This window comes from Cinclus cinclus, chromosome 8 (genome assembly GCF_963662255.1).
Source record: "Cinclus cinclus chromosome 8, bCinCin1.1, whole genome shotgun sequence".
NCBI lineage: Eukaryota > Metazoa > Chordata > Aves > Passeriformes > Cinclidae > Cinclus > Cinclus cinclus.
Genome location: NC_085053.1, coordinates 21,717,204 through 21,734,388, shown reverse-complemented (window position 1 = coordinate 21,734,388; position 17,185 = coordinate 21,717,204). Strand labels below are relative to the sequence as shown.

Sequence of the window (17,185 nt, the reverse complement as noted above, 5' to 3'; positions counted from 1 at the left end):
GAGCTGAACTCTTCCTTTAAGAAGGGAGAGGGAGAACAATGCTGAGATGACAGTTCATGTTTGGGGATTTTTTTTAAAGAAAATAATTCAAAATTATCTTCTACTAAAGCAGTTTGCTTTTTTTTCCGCTTCATACAAAATGGTGAAGCTCGACCGGTCGGTGTCACTTGTTCCTAGTGCAATGCTGCTGTTTATGTTCACAACGTGGCAAGGGAATGTCTGAATCCAAAGCTGTTTTCATTGAAATCTTTTTTAAAAATTCATGAAAACATTTCTATTAGATTAAAAAGAATTTTACAAACAATTCAGTTGTGGCCTAAGCTATTTTAGTGTCTGGTGCAAGTTCAGCTTGTGCACAAAGGTTTTGGATTGGAAAGTGTTCTGGGGTTGTGCACTGTTTGCAGGGGCGTTGGACGGAGTCACACAAAACTTGGTGTTGCTGATCCGAGGGGGTTTGTCCCGAAGTTGTGCCTGTGTGTTCTTAATCCACTCCTGGCCAGGCAGAGAGGGCAGAGGTGTAAGAAAACTATCGTGTTTAGCTGTGAATCTTTGCATCTGGATTCAAGGGTGCATGCTCAGCATTATTAGGTGTAACTCTGTTACCTGTGCCTCCAGCTCCTTCTGGCTCTGTGGTGAACCCCAGAGGAGAGGGCAGTGGGGCATTTCTTCATCCTGGTGCTCTGGAAACCAGGATCCAGGGGATGAGGCTGGTTGGCAAAGTGCTGGTGCTCCTGTATGACTTTGCATAAACCATCTTTCTCCCTTCTGAATATTCTAAAACTGCTTTTGTCTGGAAGAGCTTATCAATTTTTCAAAAGTTTAACTTCCTACATCCATTTAAACCAAGTTATGCAGACCTATGTGCACTTATCTGAGGAAATGGGGTAAATTTAAAAAACCTTTCACCTCAGATCCATGCTGACAGCCACTTGGAATGGGGGAACTGGATTGCTGTGCACTCTGAAGTGGGACTGGCCTGCACTGGGACAGCACGGCCTCTCCAGTGTGTGCCAGGAGCTCCTTGTGCTTCATACCAGATGTGCCCTGACCCTCCTGTGGGCTGTGCTGGGTGTAAATATCGGTGAAACTTTGGAAGTGGCAGTTGTAGCCTCTGAGTAGGGCAAGTCCCCATCCATCAAATGGCAGCTTTTTCCTGAGAAAATCGTGAATCTGTGATGGGTACCACTGGCAGTGAGGTGAGGGGAAAAGCTTGTAGGGACTTGGCAAGAGGAGAGGCTGAAGTAGGTGCAAGGATGGAATGCAGGGAGTTTTTTTGAGAACAAGGGCAGGACCTGTGGAAAGAAGGGGCAGAAGGAGCTGTTTCACCTCTCCTCTTGTTGGAGGTTACCCCTTCGCTTAAAGTCTGCTAAAGAGCAGCTCGGTGAGAGCTGCTGCAAGATGGGCAAGGGACACTCCTGAACAACCCCAGGGCCAGCACGCCTGTCAGGGAGCACTTTGTAACCACGGTGGGGCACAGGGCAGCGGGGCCTCCCTCATCTTGTTTTATCTGGGTTGCTCAAGTGCCTCGGTGACCCTTTTTTCCACACTCCAGGGCCCGTGGTAAACAGTGGGAAAGTCCAGGGCTGGCTGGGGGCGCGGCCCTCCCTGCCCAGCCCAGCTTCCAGCATAGCAACAGCGGCTTCAAACACTGCAGCCACCGCCTCCACCGCCGCCAGCGGGTCTGTGCACACTTCCAGCCCTTCCCAGGGTGCCAGCCCCGCGGGGGAGCCCCCTCTCCCTGTCCCCTGAGCGACCCCGCCTGCTCTGCTTCCCAGGGTGTCGGACATGGGGACCTTCCTCTGCCCCCGCTGCCGCTTGGCGTTCAGATCCCGAGCGCTGCTGCGGGTACATCTGGAGAAGCTGTGCCTCGGGCCCCTGGCACCCAGCAGCTCCTGCCTCCGTGGGGTTGACCCTCTGCCTGTGGAGGGACCACAGGGCACGGCAAGGAAACCACAGGACATCTCGGTAGAGTGGAGCTGGGTCTGGCACAGAATAGGGACGGGGACAGGTGCTGGGCTGGGAAACAGGGTATCACACTCTGGATCCAGCTTAGTCTGAGCTGGGGTAGGCCTTCATCCTGCCGTGCCTGCACCACACAGGCAGCCCTTGGTGCTTATTTTGCTAAAAACAGGAAAGTATATTATTAAGTATGGGGGGGAATCGGAAGAGGGTGGGGATGTCACCCTTTTCTTCCCTCTGTGTCTGCGAGGTCGGGGTGTCCCAAAATACAGATGACGCTGAGCCACTCCATCACTTTATGCTTCGTGGGGTCCCACCAGCTGTGCGGGGACAGCGGGAACCAGGGCGGGGAGCTCCCCTGGGGGACGTGCTCACCCCCCGTGAGAGGGCCCTGCTCCGCACGGCCGATCCCACTTCTGGGAAGCTGCCAGTGGAGGTACGGTGAATCCTGAATGCCAGGGTGGGCATCAGCAGCCCTACGGCTCCCCAGGAATGGGGGGCCAGTCCCTCCTTCCCGGTGAATCCCCTGTGCCGCAGGAAGAGCCCCCCCGGCAGCCGCTCCCACTGCAGGGGCACCGGCAGCCGCCGCAGGAGCTGCTGGAAGCCCACGAACGCCAGGTGGCCGCGATCCGGGCCAGGACCCAGCAGCTGGAGCAGCAGAGAGAAGGTAAGCGCGGGCAGCGGTTTTGGGACAATGGGGCTGCAGCGTGGGATGCAATATTTCCCCAAGAGTGGGGCTGCGGGGGCCGTACTGAGCCCCCTGTCCCCTCACTGTCCCTCAGGGCTGTGCCGGCAGCTGGCGACACTGGGGGCCAGGGCAGCTCTGGGTCTCCAGCCCGAGCAGGGGCAGCCGGAGCTGAGCCAAGGCGCTCCCGACCAGGCCGGACAGGCCCAAACGGCCCAGCACGGGTGAGCCCCGGCCTGAGGGGTCACAGCACAGAGCCCCGGCCCTGTGGGGTGTTCTCCATCAAGGGCCTCTTTGGCTCCCTCCCCCTTCCTTTGCCTGTCTCCTCCCCAGGGCCACCCTCCACCTCGACACCCTCCTGCCGTACGCGGGGCCGCTCGCGGCAGAGGCCAGGTGAGGGTCTGTGGGCAATGGCGGCTCCAAGCGAGCGCCTGGCCGAGCCCTGGCCGTGGCTGATCCGGGGCTCCGGCAGGGCGCTGCGACTGTCCTACCTGCGCTCCGGGGGACACGACCCCGCCATCCTGGACCAGCTTCTCCACCTCCAGCTGGAGGCCACGGTGCTGGAGAAAGGAACCGCGGGGCAGTGCAGGGTCAGGGGCATGAGTAAGTGCCAACACCAGGCCCAGGCCTGTGCCCCCACAGGAACCACGGACCCACAGCCAGCACCTGAGGCACCCCTGGCTGTGCCAGCAGAGCCCCCCAGCACTGGCACACACGGTCTGGATGCAGCGCTGCTGGCTGTGGAGCTGGAGAATCGGCGTCTGGAAGATGAACTGTTGGCACTGAAGGTCAGAAGGGAGAGGAGAGCAGATGCTGGTAGGTGATGGGTCCCCCATCTGCACTCCACAGCCCCTGGCTGCCTCTGTGGCTGCAGCATCAGAGCCCTGGATTGGACATGGCTCCTGGAAATATCGGCAAGTGGAGGGGGGCTGCAGCTCGGGGTGGGCTCTCTGCAGTGAGCAGGGGGAGCCCCGGCCTACAGACTGAACGCAGGCCTGGTGAGATGCTAGGAAAATGGCTGCTCTAAACCCCACGGTGACCAAATCCTGTTGTCCAGGCTCACGAGCAGCCCAGCGGCACACTGAGGAACTGGCCCAGCTCCAGGCAGAGGTGGGAATGCTGCGATGCCATGTGGAGCAGACAAGGCCATGGCTGCACCCCTCTGTCTTCCCACACCCGATAGCCCCCCCACTGCCACCAGCCCTGGCTGTGCCAGAACTTTTCATGGTAAGAGCCTCAGCCCAGGGCTATGTCCAGCTCTCCAAGGAGGGGAGAGGGGAGGGGGGATTTGGCTTCCAGCTGGGATGGGATAATAGGTTTAGAGGTACAAGCTTGGGGACATGTGGGAATAGCTCATTGCTGCACTTGGGGATAGAGCCACTGGGGCAGGAGATGAGTCCTCACCAGTGCTGGACCAGGGGTGTGATTTGCACTGCACAACCAGTGCCACATGTGAGTGGATGGCAAGGCAGCTCTCACCCTGCCAGGACCCTCCTCCCCTTGACATAATTTCTTTCCTTTTCCAGGAGCCCCCCAGGCCAGCACTGGGGCCTGACAGGCCCACAGTCCATGTGCCTCCTGGCTTCCCACTCACCTCCTTTGTGGCCCTGGAGGACCCTCCTCCTGCTCAGGAGCCCCCAGCACAAGACAGGGCTCTCCCAAGGAGCCAGGAATAGGCCATGGCCCCACTGGACTACCCTGCCACCCCCTCCACAACCTTCAGCGCAAAAGGGGGCTTCAGTAACTGATAAGAGTGATGAAGGGATGGCAAAACCTGTGTTTGAGCTGCAGACATGGGTTTAGTACATGCAGTTAGTACCAGGATCCCACAGTGGGTGGAAGTGTGCAAGATCACTGCTGGGACCAAAGAGGCTCCAGTCATTTGAGCAGGTAAACGACAGGCAAACCCCCAAGCCAGCAGCTGAGTTACACAGCTCAGCCTCCAACTCAGGAGGGAGCCCACAGCCAGAAGAGTGGTTCAACCACTCCTTCTCACAATGGTGGTTTGGGGACAGGCAGAGGGCACAGAGGGGCACAAATTCCCTGCCCTCAGGCACATCCCCATATGCAGCCCTCTGTAGGGAAAGCCCAAACCAGGGCATGCAGAGTTCAGCCCAGAGAACCAGCAAAAGCCACAGCCATCTTTCCAAACCATCAGAGGGCCCTGTGCTTCATGTTTAATAAAAGGCTTCAGCTCATTGCTCTTCACTTCTTGGCCTTGTTTCATACACAAGAGCCCAGGGCAGGGTCCCAGCCCCGCCCGGGCACTCATGCTGGCTCAGGGGACAGCCCTGGCCCTGCCTCAAACCATCAGCACCTGCTCCTGCACCCTCCCCTACCTGGGTACAAAGTGAACATTGAGCAGAGATAAAAACACGTAACAACAAAGCCCAGGCTCTTTATCAGCCTTCTCCACCATCTTCAGGCTCAGCCTTGAATGAACAAAACACAGCCCCCCAGCTGTGACAAAGGCCCCAGGACAAGGAAAGAGCCCCGGACAAGACAGGTAAGTTAAGGCAATGCTCTCCTTCCCTGCAGCAGCCAGCCCTGCCTGGCCCATCCCCACCCTCTGCTCCTGTCTAAGGAGGCACATGTGGGTAGAAATGCTGAAGCTGAAGGGAGCAGGAGCCCAGCAGTGGGCCAGAGCTGAAATGTGCAGTCCAGGGGGACAGCCAGGAGCAGAGGCTGGAACCTGTCATAGCAGGAAGGTCAAGACAGGGACCATTTGCATACAATCTTTATTGGAGTCATACAAAAGTTGCCAAAAAGTGAAAAAATACACTATATACAAAACCATTTTCCTTGTAAGGAGAGGAGTGTCCAAAGTTAAAGAATCATTATCATACTGTGCTTTCAACTGCAGCCCCTGATTCTGCTTGTGGCCTCTTCTCTGTCTAAAAGAGAAGATAAGGGTTTGTTTTTAAAATACAAGACAGTCTTACAGCACCAACTCATGCAGCAGCCCAAGGGTTCTGTAATTTGAAGACTGAACTGTGTGAGCTTTGCCAGCCTCCAGAGCCCAACACTACCCTAAAGCATTGACAGTAACAAGTGTGGCCCACGGGTAAGTAATCAAACCCAGGAACATTAAAAATTAGGGGAAGACCCTGTGCTGGAGTTGAGGCCAACAAAAAACCACCCAGAACCTGTCTCTGTCCCACCCCACAAGTGACAAGGTTCCACAGCTGGGTCTGTCCAGCCTACACAGAGTCAGCACCACAGCACAACATGCATCCTTCCCAGTAGGAATCTTCATCTCGTCTGGGAAGCCTTGTAAAGGACAGCAGGCAATAAAACTAGGACATCTACCAGGCACAGAACCATCCCTGAACAGAGCGGGGGGGGGGGGATAAAATAAAAAGCATGGCCCAGACTTCTGGCTCAGCTGCCCACCTCCTCTTCCATTTTTTCCACCACCTCATTTCCACTGGGGACAGGGTCCCCACCACCACCACCATTGACAGCCGGTTCTGGTTTAGATTTCTTGGCTTCCTTGTCTCCCTGATGAGTCTCCTCCTCTGGTTTCCTCTGAAGACAAAATTGTTTATAATCTCCACTAAGTACAAATCAAAGTTTAAATCTTTTCGAGAAGTTTAGCATTAGATGTCACTGCACATTATCTACCCAACCTCTGCTTGCCAGGCTCAGGACAGACTCCCCAGTGTTGGGGTTTAACCAGAGCTTCGAGGCTCTGACACCGAGGTCTGGACCACAGTGACACTTTGGGTGCCAGGATCTCCAGAGCTGAGTTATCCTTAGTTACAGTCTGGCAAGGAAAAGTGCAACTACTGAGCCTATAACAGTTCCAGGGTAGATTGAGGGCATCTACAACATCTGCAATCACCTAAAGCAGCTCCCAATCACTCCAGGCACACCTGAACTGACTGGCCAATGGAACAGAAGCAACATAAAACTGAGAGTATCCCCTACAAGATCTTAGCTTTCATCAGCAAACAGTTCATAACACTTAAAGGAACCAAGTTCTCAATATCTGATCTCTTCAAGAGGCAGTTTATCATTACCACCACTGTGGCTTTACTATTTATTAAGTCCAACTCCCAATGTCCTTTTGGAAGGAAGGGAGCCCAGCCCAGCCTGGTTGCCTGCCTTTTCCTTGGGATCTGCAGGTGACCCTGCTGCTCTTGAGGGTCCACAGCAGAGCAAGTTCTTATTCAGGGAGCACCTGCAGAAGCCACACAACTGGGTCTGATTTACATTAGTGTGTGTCAGGCAGGGTGCTGAACCACCAAGAATGGTCTCCTGGAGGCCAGATGATTCCCAGGCTGGTTCCCAGTGGAAAGGAGTTTCATACACTGCTGGTTTTACTTTTGGAGTGTTTTCCCATTATACAACTAAGTTAAGAAAAAAATACTTTTAAGATTTAAATTGGATTTAAAATACTTTTAAATCAAATTACACTGAGCAAGCCAGTGGTACTTCAGCAAACCGCTTGTTTAACAAGTAATTTCTGGACTCACCTTTTTCCTGACCAGATGAGAGATGTCTGTTACACACTGAGATGCACCATCAGCTCCTTTCCTTACTGGAATCTGTTACAAGACAGACATTGACACATGAGCAAATACAACCAGTAATCCTTAGAGCAGACAAGAATTAAAAACATTCCTTTTAGATTAACTTACTGTGGACACAGAACCACTTTCTTCACTTTGTGCAAAGCCAGATGTAGTTCCAACCTTAAGAAAAGCAGAAAAAACAAGACTAGCAGACAAAACATGTGAGATACACTGGATTCTGCACAGGACAGATGCAAGGTGTGCTCCACATTTGCCTAACCCATCATTTCCAGCCCTAATACATTAAAGGCCACAGCAGCTTATCAAATTTCTTTTTAGTTTGCAACAAATAGTATCAGAGCTCTTAGTAAATATTCTCTTTGGATGTCAGCTGGCTCAGTTTCCTTCTCACAACCACAGCCTGGTAACACCTGTGAGCAACCACCAGCCCCGATCAAGTCTGAACTCCTCTCATTACTCATTACTCTAAGTTCCACTGGAAGAAGAGTTGGGTCAAAAGAAAACCACAGGACACACTCACCAGAGTTGCTTTCAGTCCTAGCTCAGCTACTTTTGCAGTCTTCTGTGACTCCTTTGAATCTTCTATCTTCTCTTTAATTTCAGGAAGCAATCCCTTCAGTTCTTCTATCTCCTTCTCATCTTCAGGGGACCCAGTGTCTGCCTTCTTTATTCGCTCAGTCAGTATGGCTGGGATGAAACAGTTATCAGGGCAAAACACCTCGAGACAAAGTAACTGTCCAATTACCAACATGCAGAGGCAACTATCTGCTAAGAAACAGTTTTAACAATCCTGCCCTTGGTTCAGTCTCTCACTGCTTTCAAATAAAACACAACACAGCAGACAACCAGCACACCTCACTACTTTGCCTTGTGAAAACTCACTAGGCAGCTTCAGAATTCCACGTACCCAGTCTCTTGTCTATGACCTCCATGGACTTCCCAAACTGCAGCACAGCCTCGTCGAAGTCGCTGTTGTAGTGGTAGGCCAGGGCGAGCTGGTAGTGGCTCTCAGCCAGCAGCCGGTCATGAGCCTCCAGGTACTTCTGCTGCAGGGCCAGGCAGGCCTGAAACTCCTCTATTGCCTGTGTGTAGTTTTCTACAGGAGAAAGCCCCAAGGTCTTTATAAACCTCAGTAATTATCCACAGCAGCACCATTTAAACCGTGGTTCGGTTACTCCATGTTTTGGTAAACATTATACAGTCTGCAAACAGAACCACCACTGAACACAGCAGTGCTTGGCTGCTTTCAGACCATCAGGTGACAACTCTGCCTCCCCTGAGAGGTTGTCTAGGCCAGCTCCTCTGATTCTCTCACGAGTGCTCTGTCTAATTTCAGCACAGAAAATTTCAGAGCAGCCAAGTCAAAGCAGGCACCAAATCCTCCTGCTTTACCTTCTACCAGGAACTGAATGTAGCTGGTCACAACTGCAACACCAATCAGGAGCTAAGGACAGTGCCACCTTCCTGCCAAGCTCTTCCCAGATGTGCTCTAGTGATGTAAGATCCAAGCCTGTGTCTGTAGGGCTCCTGCCCCAGAAACCTGTTGGATTATTTCCAATGCGTGCCCCAGAGAAAGCATCCACTGGGATTTAACGAGATTAAAATACCTTTAATTAAAGGCAAGCAAGACACTAAAAGGCACAAACTTGGGGCTTGCTTTCCACTTCTTTTCTCTGCTGTGTAATACAAGACTCTTTCCTGACTATAACCTAGGATTTGGAAAGGTCTAAGAGAGTCAACTACTTTTCATGAAAATTTCAGTAAGTCTCTCAAGTTGATAAGCAAGGTTTGGTCATTTCAGAAAGCAGAACACAATGCTGGTTTTGACCTAGCAACACACTGCTTCTTACTGAAACTTATTTTTTCCACTGCTCTGCAAAAGCATGGATTATCCTATTTAAAGCACCAACCATTACTTCTGAAGCTTCTTACATGGCTGCAACTATCATGATCAGTCTAATTTGTTCTCATCCTGACAGCCTTAACACGTCTGCTCGTTTTAAAGTACAAAGCCCAGTGACAAAGTAGAACCAAACACTTTGCACATGAGAATTAACATTACTTACCAGATTCAATGCTAACTTCTCCTAACTTCAGATGAGCTTGAGCTGCATGGAGCTGAGCTTCTTTTGTTTCTTGTCTGCAGCAAGAAGAAAAGTTTTCAAATCCTAATCAGAGCATGCCACGTTGTCTAACTGACTGTGCCACCATTCAGTTAGCACTGAGTTTATGGCATACACTCAAATTAGAACTTCAGTCTTTACCTCTTGTAAATGACTTTCGCTAACTCCAGCATGTCCCAGGCTAGCTCAAGATTGCCAATTTCATCCTCCTCACTTTCCTGTAAAGACCAGAAGTGCATGACAGATTAAGTGACTAGATCACATCAAACATCACCACTAAATTCGCAATCAGTCTTATCAAGGAACCAATTTCTGCAAGAGGTAAACATTTCACAACTAGGAAAAAAAAAAAATATGCAGAAGAGGTTATTGCATTAACCAAGACTTGGCCCGGAGTAAAGATGTTTCAATGGAACATGAACTCGCATTGTTTTGTGATCAGATTTATTTTTTTTCCAGAAATAACAGGGCACCAAAAGCACCAGTATCCCAAGAGCACAATCTTGGTTAAGGTTCTCTTTAGATGAACCAAATAAAGTTGACAGTCCAGCTTTTTTTAATGAGCCTTTGAGCTTTGTTAGAATAGTCTGAGAAAGGAACAGTTACCTCAAATGCTTAGTACCACTCTATAATGCTGCAGATTTTTCCAGGCGCTTTGACTGCTACATCAATATACATCTCAGGTCTGAGGAGCACCACATTTCTCAAACAATTCCCATCCTAATCACAGCTTACTGGACCAGAAGACTTCAATATGTACAGTAAAACAACCAGAACAAGAAGAGAATTAACTGTACCAAGTAACTCCAGCAACAGGCTGGAACAGATCTTTCTGCCTGCCCCTGCACCACCAGGCCATGTCAGCTCAGCACATCACAAACATTTGTGTCAGAGCAGCTGAACGAACCCAAGTTTACAGACACAGCCGAGCAAGATGCTACAATGCACACTAGGCCTAACACTGGCCATTCTTAAGCAATATTGGCTTTCGGAATTATTCTCCTACACAGAACTAAATGAAACACAAATAAGCTTCTAGAGGACATCAAATTTAGGCCTAATATTGCATCTTTCCACGAGCACTGGTATCAGACATCAGCAATCTCACCTTGTCTTCCACTGTCATTTCATTCTCCTTATCATCTTCTGCTTTATCATTTTCTTTATCTTCCTCTTCAGATTCTTCTGTTTCTAGAAGGCAAGTAGATGCATGAGGACTCTTCTGGTTACTGTGCTTGCTCAACATGGAGTCAGGCAGAATGTTATATCCAACCCCTACCCTTCCAGTGACAGGTTAGAGGTGTGATGTAAGAAGAGCAGATACATTAAAGCCTCAGCATCAGCAGCCATCTTGCTGAAACCGTTCAGCTCTGTAAACTAAAGCAGTCCGTAAGTTCAACTTCTTACTAGCCACAACAAAAACTTGCATAGAATTTAATTCTCACAAATCTGTTGTCAGGTCTCACTGAAGCCACAAAATCCTGAGCAGCCTTAGAGGCACTGGCCAGCTACTGAACTTTCATGCTACAGAAAATAAGTGTTTTCAGCAAGATAACTGCCAAGCTGCACACAAATTAGTCTGTTTCTGAGTTCATGATCCTCATGTCAGGCATTTAAGTGTCAGTGTTAATGAACCTCTTCTTGTGTAGTACTAATTTGACTTTCCATACTGTGCAAGAGTAGCGCATCATCTGTTCTACCAGCAGAAGACATTTTGGGAAAACGTGCAGTGAAGGAATATGGCTAGTAACTTCAGAGCACTGGATGGTCTGCAGGCTGAAGTCACACAGTTCCTGGATCACAACCTCTGGCTAATTACACAATAGCAGCTTTATCTGGAGGGGAGGGAGAGCCTGTGAACTCACTAGTCTAACTCCCAGCAGAAACCCATCACTGTGAGGGTCAAACCTGTAGGCATGAAGACACCTTGTATGAAGGTAAAAGAGAATAGATGTCAGGACACTAAGATTTAAGTAGTGGGAGGGGTTTAGAATGACACAGCACCAGAGCAAGATGTTCCAGAGGGTCCTCATACTCCCAGACTCAGGGCAAAAAGCAACAGCGTGTGTGCATAAGCAGCTTTTCAGCACTGAGGGTGAAGAGCAGGTAACTACTCTTAGTTTACTTTCAGTCATCTTCTCTCCACACAGACACCCTGTTAGGCCACTGCTTCACCACAGAGTGTTCACTATGCTTAGCAGAACAAATCCTTGCAGGGTCCAGAACTGTTTAGTCTGAACACCCACCACTCCTGAAGTAAGGCACTGCTGTGAAGATGAGTTACTGACAAGCAAAGTTGCAATTACAGTTTATCAATTAACTTGTGCAATAGGAGGCATGGGCCCACTAAGGCCACAAAGTACTGCTGCAGCAAAGGGTGCAAGTCTTGCTTCAACAGAGCCCTGGAAACAGCTATAATAAAGCAGGGAAGCAGAAGGGCAGAAGCTGGACAGCCAGAACACTGTACTAGAACAGCAATAAGCCTTCAGCAAATAAAGTTCAGATTTTCCAACCAAATTCTCACTAACAATGACCAACTCAAATGAAGAGTTCCTTTCCTCCACCAGAAGTAAATTTACTACTTTTATGTGTTCAGCTGTTCTTGTTTTCTCACCATCATTTTAAAATAAAATACAGCTATAACCAGAGGCAATTTGTACTTCAGGTTTTGTGAAGGTTAGTGCAATACACCCAGATGCATGCAAGTGAACATCCATTCAGTATTCTCCACCAGCCTAGCCATTACTTACACATTTCACAGGGCTGTCAGTTTGCTTTCAAGTAAGACTTGCTTTGCAGTTAGTTAAGCGTTAGTCTAGAGAAACTGAGACTATTCACTATTCCTTGAAACTTTACTTGTATGTAAAGTCCTTCAAGAGCCCCTTTACTGTGCCTTTTCCTTATTCTAAGGCAAACAGAAAATTCTGAATGGAATACTTTTTACCCACTGTTAGCCAAATCCATCAAGTCCTCCACCCACAAGTACTTTTCTCCTCTCAGTGTTACCTTCTCCCTCTTGAATCAGGTCATCTTTCTCTTCTTTTTCTACCTTAGCACCTTCACCCTCTTCCGTCAGGTCATCTTTCTTTTCCTCTTTCTCTACCTTAGCAGCAACTTCAGCATTTTCTTTTGTGTCATTAGGTGGCTCTTTGTCCTCTGGGGGCACAGGTTCTTTTGAGGACTCTGTCTCTTTAGATTCACCTGGTTTGTCTTCTGTAACTGTCTCTACTAGCTCTTTTTTCTCTTCTGCCTTCTTCTGTTCAGTTGCCTCTGCATTCCCTTCTGCAGCTTCTTTCTGTTCCACAGCAGCTGCTGCCTGTGCTTCTGCCTTCTCTTCAGCCTTCTCTTCCACAGCTGTCTCTGCCTGCCCTTCTACAGCCTCTTCCTTCTCCATAGCTGGCTCTCTTTCTGTTGCTTCTGCTGCCTGCTCTCCTGTCTCTCCCTTCTCTTCCACAGCCGCTTCAGCCTCTTCCCCAGCAGCCTTTGCCTCCTTGTCTGACACTTCTGTCATTCTCTCCTTCTCCTCAACTGCCTTCTCTACCTTGTCCTCTACCATCTTCTGCTCTTTTTCTACCTCCTTCTCTTCCACATCTGCCTCCTCTTTCACAGGCACCTGCTGCTTCTGCTCTTCTGAAGTTTCTTTTCCCACAGAAATCTCAGTCTTCTCTTCAGCCTCTTCAGGCTTTGCATCCTTGTCAGCAGCTGCTTCTTCAGGTTTTTCTTCTGTGATCTCTTTCATTTCAACATCCTCTTGCCCCTCCACTTTGATTTCCTTCTCCGATAGTACTGTAGACTCTTCCATGGACTTTTTGGCCTCTTCCTTATCCCCCATGGCGTTATAAACCTGTTCTCTCAACTCCTCCCTTGCTTCTTCTACATGATTGAGGAAGCATAAACATTTCTTCGAGTTTAGTGATAAAGACATTAATGGGCACTGACAACACCACCCTCAAGACCCTCCAGTGTGTTGGTTTGTTACCAAGTTAGATGACATTCCTAAAAGCTTCATTTTCCAAGTACAGGAATTAGGAGACAACCAACATAGCCCCTTGATCTAAACAAGTCCCTTCCCCTTCCCCAGACTGCAGCATTGCAAGCGGCCGCTCAAGCAGTGTGCGGTTGCGCAGCGATTTTAGTCACAGCTAAGCAAGAGGTGCCAGTGCTTTAACAGTCTGGATGGACAGGAATTCCTGTATCCTTTCCAGCTGCAAACAGTATAAAATAGCCTCCGTTCTTGGGACTTTGTACAGAGACTCTGACCTGTGGGACTACACACACTGTACTGCTACAAGGTTACAAAGCAGTTGGAGTCAGCGGTGAAGCTTAAGAAAGCAAGTTTGGATGCGGTATTTCAGGACACAGACACCTGGTGACCCTTTTACACCCTTTATGCTTTCAGTGACCAGCTCCTTGCACATGTTTTACAGGTTTTGCTCATCTTTAAGCAAGACTAAGAAAAAACAAATCAAACAGAAACAGAGTCCATTCAGACTGCCAAGAGTTTCAACAGAATGGTTCAGGCTACCCAAGATACCAATGGACTAAACTTGGAACATTCCAACAAGAAAACACAGCCTGGTGTCCCCATGGCAGGGCAGGCAGCTTTACATACCATCAGCAGCTGGCAATGCAGAGTCATCTTCTGCTTTTTCTCCTTCCTCTTCTGCCTGCACCCCTTCTAAGGCATTTCCCAGCACACCATTTTCCATTCTAAAGGGAATAGGAGTTTGTTATCCCTTAGATCTTTAATACTATCACCTGAACTGCACAAGCTGCAATGCCACACTGCATCCCACCCAGGGCAATCCTGTCCATGACAGAGCGAAATCCTGTTACACCAGACACACTCTTCACCAAATTACAAACTGTCACTGTACCTTGCCAACTCCAGGAGAGATTTTCCATAATAAAAAAAAGCTTCTGCACACTCATCCGCCGTTTCACCATACTTCTTACCTCTAAAAAAAAAAAATTATTATTTGCCTGTACCTGCTTTAGATTTGGATATGTAAACTTGAATATTAAACATCCACAGAGACTGATCAAGACTAGAGAACAAGTTACTAGAGAAGACACCTGCATAATAAACTATTAAATCTTTCCCTCTTTAGGGAGCTCTGCTGATAATGCCCATTACAAAAGCCACCTAAACTGCACACCAGCTATAGCAATGTCCAACTCTTGGATGACTTTAAATAGTTGTGCCCTCCTCACTTATAAACGTGTTAGATAAAAATCCTAATCTTTCTTACATAATCCACATCAGAAGAGCCAAACTGAAGCCTAAATCCAGCAAAAACGCAAAGAATATTCTACTACTCACAGTAAGCTTGCAGCTTCCTGGAATGCATTCACAGCAGCTGGAATATTTCCCATTACCAAGTGCTTCTGTCCCAAACCCAATAGTTTCTTTGACTCTCCATCCACATCCATGCTGGAGGAAGAGAAAATAAATCACATAAAGGATTCTGTTAGTTTTCACAGCAATTTCAGCTTTCAGAACCTAATCTGCTTTATGGAATAGTGAGTTGCATACATTACAGTGGTTGCAATCACCAGGGGAGGTAGGATTTGTTTGGTTTTGTTTGTGAAAATCTGAAACAACAGATAGTTCAGTTCCAATAAGCAAGAAGACAGGTAATTTCATCCAATCACTGCAACTAGTACCAGAATTTCCTACTATAAAGACTGCTAAAGATATATACTTTAGGAGTTGCACACCAACACACCACAGAGCACCAGTATTTCAGACTCCAGTGCTAAATCATGAAAAAAAAGAATAAACTTAAGTTAAAACTTCTTATAGCACAGCACGGTGCACCTGAGAAGAATGACAGATACACATGTCAGATTCAGCTCAGTCTATCTCACACAGCTTCATTTCCAGAAGATCCAACCTAGTATCTCAGACTGGGACAAGAGTAGCTGCCCACAGAGGAATACTATCTATTACATGCTAGCTGCATACCTGTGCCTCTCCAGCACTAATTAAAAACCCAAACACCTCAAGAACAGCTGATTTGTATATGTATCAGTCCCTGAAAAGACCTTGCTGCACTATATTTGTGCAAACCACTGTTTTTCAACACCTACAGCATACATGGGAGTTAAACTCCAAGTCAAAGAACCAATCTAAAGGGTGACCTTTGTGTTTCACTCAGTAACTCCAGGATTTTGTGTTATTTGATAACTGACAGTTCCAACTCCCATCTCACCCGTCTGTCTTGTCAGTGGATGTGGAAGGAGCTGCCAATTCCTCTTCCATCCTGCAAACAAAAAATCGAATGTTTTTTAATCCACGTTTAGAACCCGCCAGCCATTTAACGTCACGAGCTGAGCTCTCGGAGATGCGAAACCAGCGCCAGGAGTCTGGAGCAGAGGTGCTCATCCAAGGCGAGCGGGCTCAGGCTCCTCAGTTTGGTGTTAATGGTTCTACGGGAGCCTGCGAGGAGCTCGGTCGGCCCTGCCCGGCCGGTCCGGAGCAGACAATGGGGCCTTTCCCGCCTTCCGCCGGCCCCGCCCCCCGCCCTTGGCGCCAAACCCCGGCGGCGGCTCCTCACGGGTCGACGGTCACGTGACGCCTGCCCCCTCCCCCAGCCCGCCCCGCGGCGTCGGCTGCCCCCAACAAAGATGGCGGCGGCCGCGCAGCGATCACGTGGTGGCCCCGCGCGAGCCGCGCGGGCCCAGCTGGCGCCGGAGGAGCGGGGCGGCGGCACGTACCACCACCGACGGGGGAGGGGGGGATGGCGAAGGCAGGTACCACAAACGGCGAGAGGGGGACGGGGGAGGCAGGTACCACCGCCGGCGAGGAGGAAAGGCGGGGGGGGGGGGGGGGAGGGGGGGAAATGGGTGCAGCTTCGCCTGCCCGACTAGCACCCCGAGCCCTACTCCTAAGGAAATCCGGCCCACCGCCTCCCTTACCCCCCATCCCCTCCGGTACCCTGCGGCCCGAAGGCGCACCCCCCTCTCCCCTAAGCCCCCCGTCCCCGACACGCACACACCACAGCCAAGGCCAGCCCGCGCGGCCCTACCTTGTCTGGGAGGCCGGCGCGGGCTCAACGCAGGAGGGAGCGGCGATGGCCGAGGATTGCATAGAAGCTGCTGTACAGAGGGGCGGCGGCGACAGAGTGCAGCCCCCTGCCCCTCCGGCTGGCTATATACCCCCGAGGACACGCCCCGGCCCGCCTGGCGGCGCGCGCGCGCCGCAGGGGGACTACCACTCCCGGCATGCTGCGCGCCCGCCCCGCCGCGGGACGCCGGGGGCGCCTCCGCGCGGGGCGCGCTGGGAAGTGTAGTGCCGGGGAGGGAGGCGGGGTCCCGCGGGGCATGCCGGGAGGTGCAGTCTCGCTCCCTCAGCCCCAGCCTAGGGGTCCGGGCGGCTTTGGCACCTCGGCCCGGGCTCTGCATTCGCTCTCGGCCTCTTCCAGGTGACCAGGCCCCGGGCTTCGACCCAGCTCATAGAGATGTTCGGCTGCCCCCTGGCACATGAACACACCAGCAGGCACGGCTGACAGGGCTACAGCCCGGCACCGAGACCTCCAGGCTCTGCTGTTTCAAGGTAAAAATATTCCAGCTTCAACCCCGCTGCAGGAACAGAGGAGGGAAGCGTGGGGTTCACAGAGCTACAGCATTAATTTGCTTGTCTTGGGAATTCTCCCAGCCCACTTAGGTACTCTGGCTCAGAGAAGTAAGTAGAGAAAGTTAATTGGGGCCTTGAGAAAAGAGGGGGGGAAAAAGTCTCGAAGTCATACAATGAATACAGAATTTATTTAAACAAGGAAGCATGCAAGTGAGACAAGCAAGAAAAACCACTGTCCTTGGCAGGATGACTGCAGTCTCCAGCATGTCTTCAAAGTACAATTGCTTGCCTAATGATTGCA

The 17,185-nt window shown here is 50.1% G+C and overlaps 1 protein-coding gene across 5 annotated transcripts; it reads right to left on the bottom strand.

The window, feature by feature from the left end:
• Positions 1–5,364: 5,364 nt before the first annotated feature.
• Positions 5,365–16,447, bottom strand: NASP (nuclear autoantigenic sperm protein). Of its 5 annotated transcripts, XM_062497749.1 has the most exons (15): positions 16,337–16,447; positions 15,521–15,571; positions 14,629–14,739; positions 14,183–14,263; positions 13,918–14,015; positions 12,312–13,178; positions 10,414–10,496; positions 9,447–9,523; positions 9,249–9,322; positions 8,090–8,278; positions 7,703–7,869; positions 7,288–7,341; positions 7,123–7,194; positions 6,038–6,172; positions 5,365–5,538 (listed from the first exon to the last, which is right to left on the bottom strand). In XM_062497749.1, the coding sequence occupies exons 1-15, from the start codon at positions 16,396–16,398 to the stop codon at positions 5,485–5,487; spliced, it is 2,175 nt and encodes a 724-aa protein (XP_062353733.1). In that variant the 5' UTR covers positions 16,399–16,447; the 3' UTR covers positions 5,365–5,484. The 5 variants fall into 5 exon arrangements, with proteins under 5 accessions (XP_062353733.1, XP_062353731.1, XP_062353734.1 ...); XM_062497747.1 differs by lacking the exon at positions 16,337–16,447 and having other exon boundaries at positions 15,521–15,778; XM_062497750.1 differs by lacking the exons at positions 6,038–6,172; positions 16,337–16,447 and having other exon boundaries at positions 15,521–15,778.
• Positions 16,448–17,185: the final 738 nt, after the last annotated feature.

Excerpts from the sequence above, each read along its gene's own strand:
- NASP (XM_062497747.1), bottom strand. The coding sequence starts at position 15,693 with ATGAGCACCTCTGCTCCAGACTCCTGGCGCTGGTTTCGCATCTCCGAG. Across the intron at positions 14,740-15,520 it reads TCCACTGACAAGACAGACGG|CATGGATGTGGATGGAGAGT; the intron begins GTGAGATGGGAG and ends CTCTTCCTCCAG. Across the intron at positions 14,016-14,182 it reads TCTCTCCTGGAGTTGGCAAG|AATGGAAAATGGTGTGCTGG; the intron begins GTACAGTGACAG and ends TATTCCCTTTAG.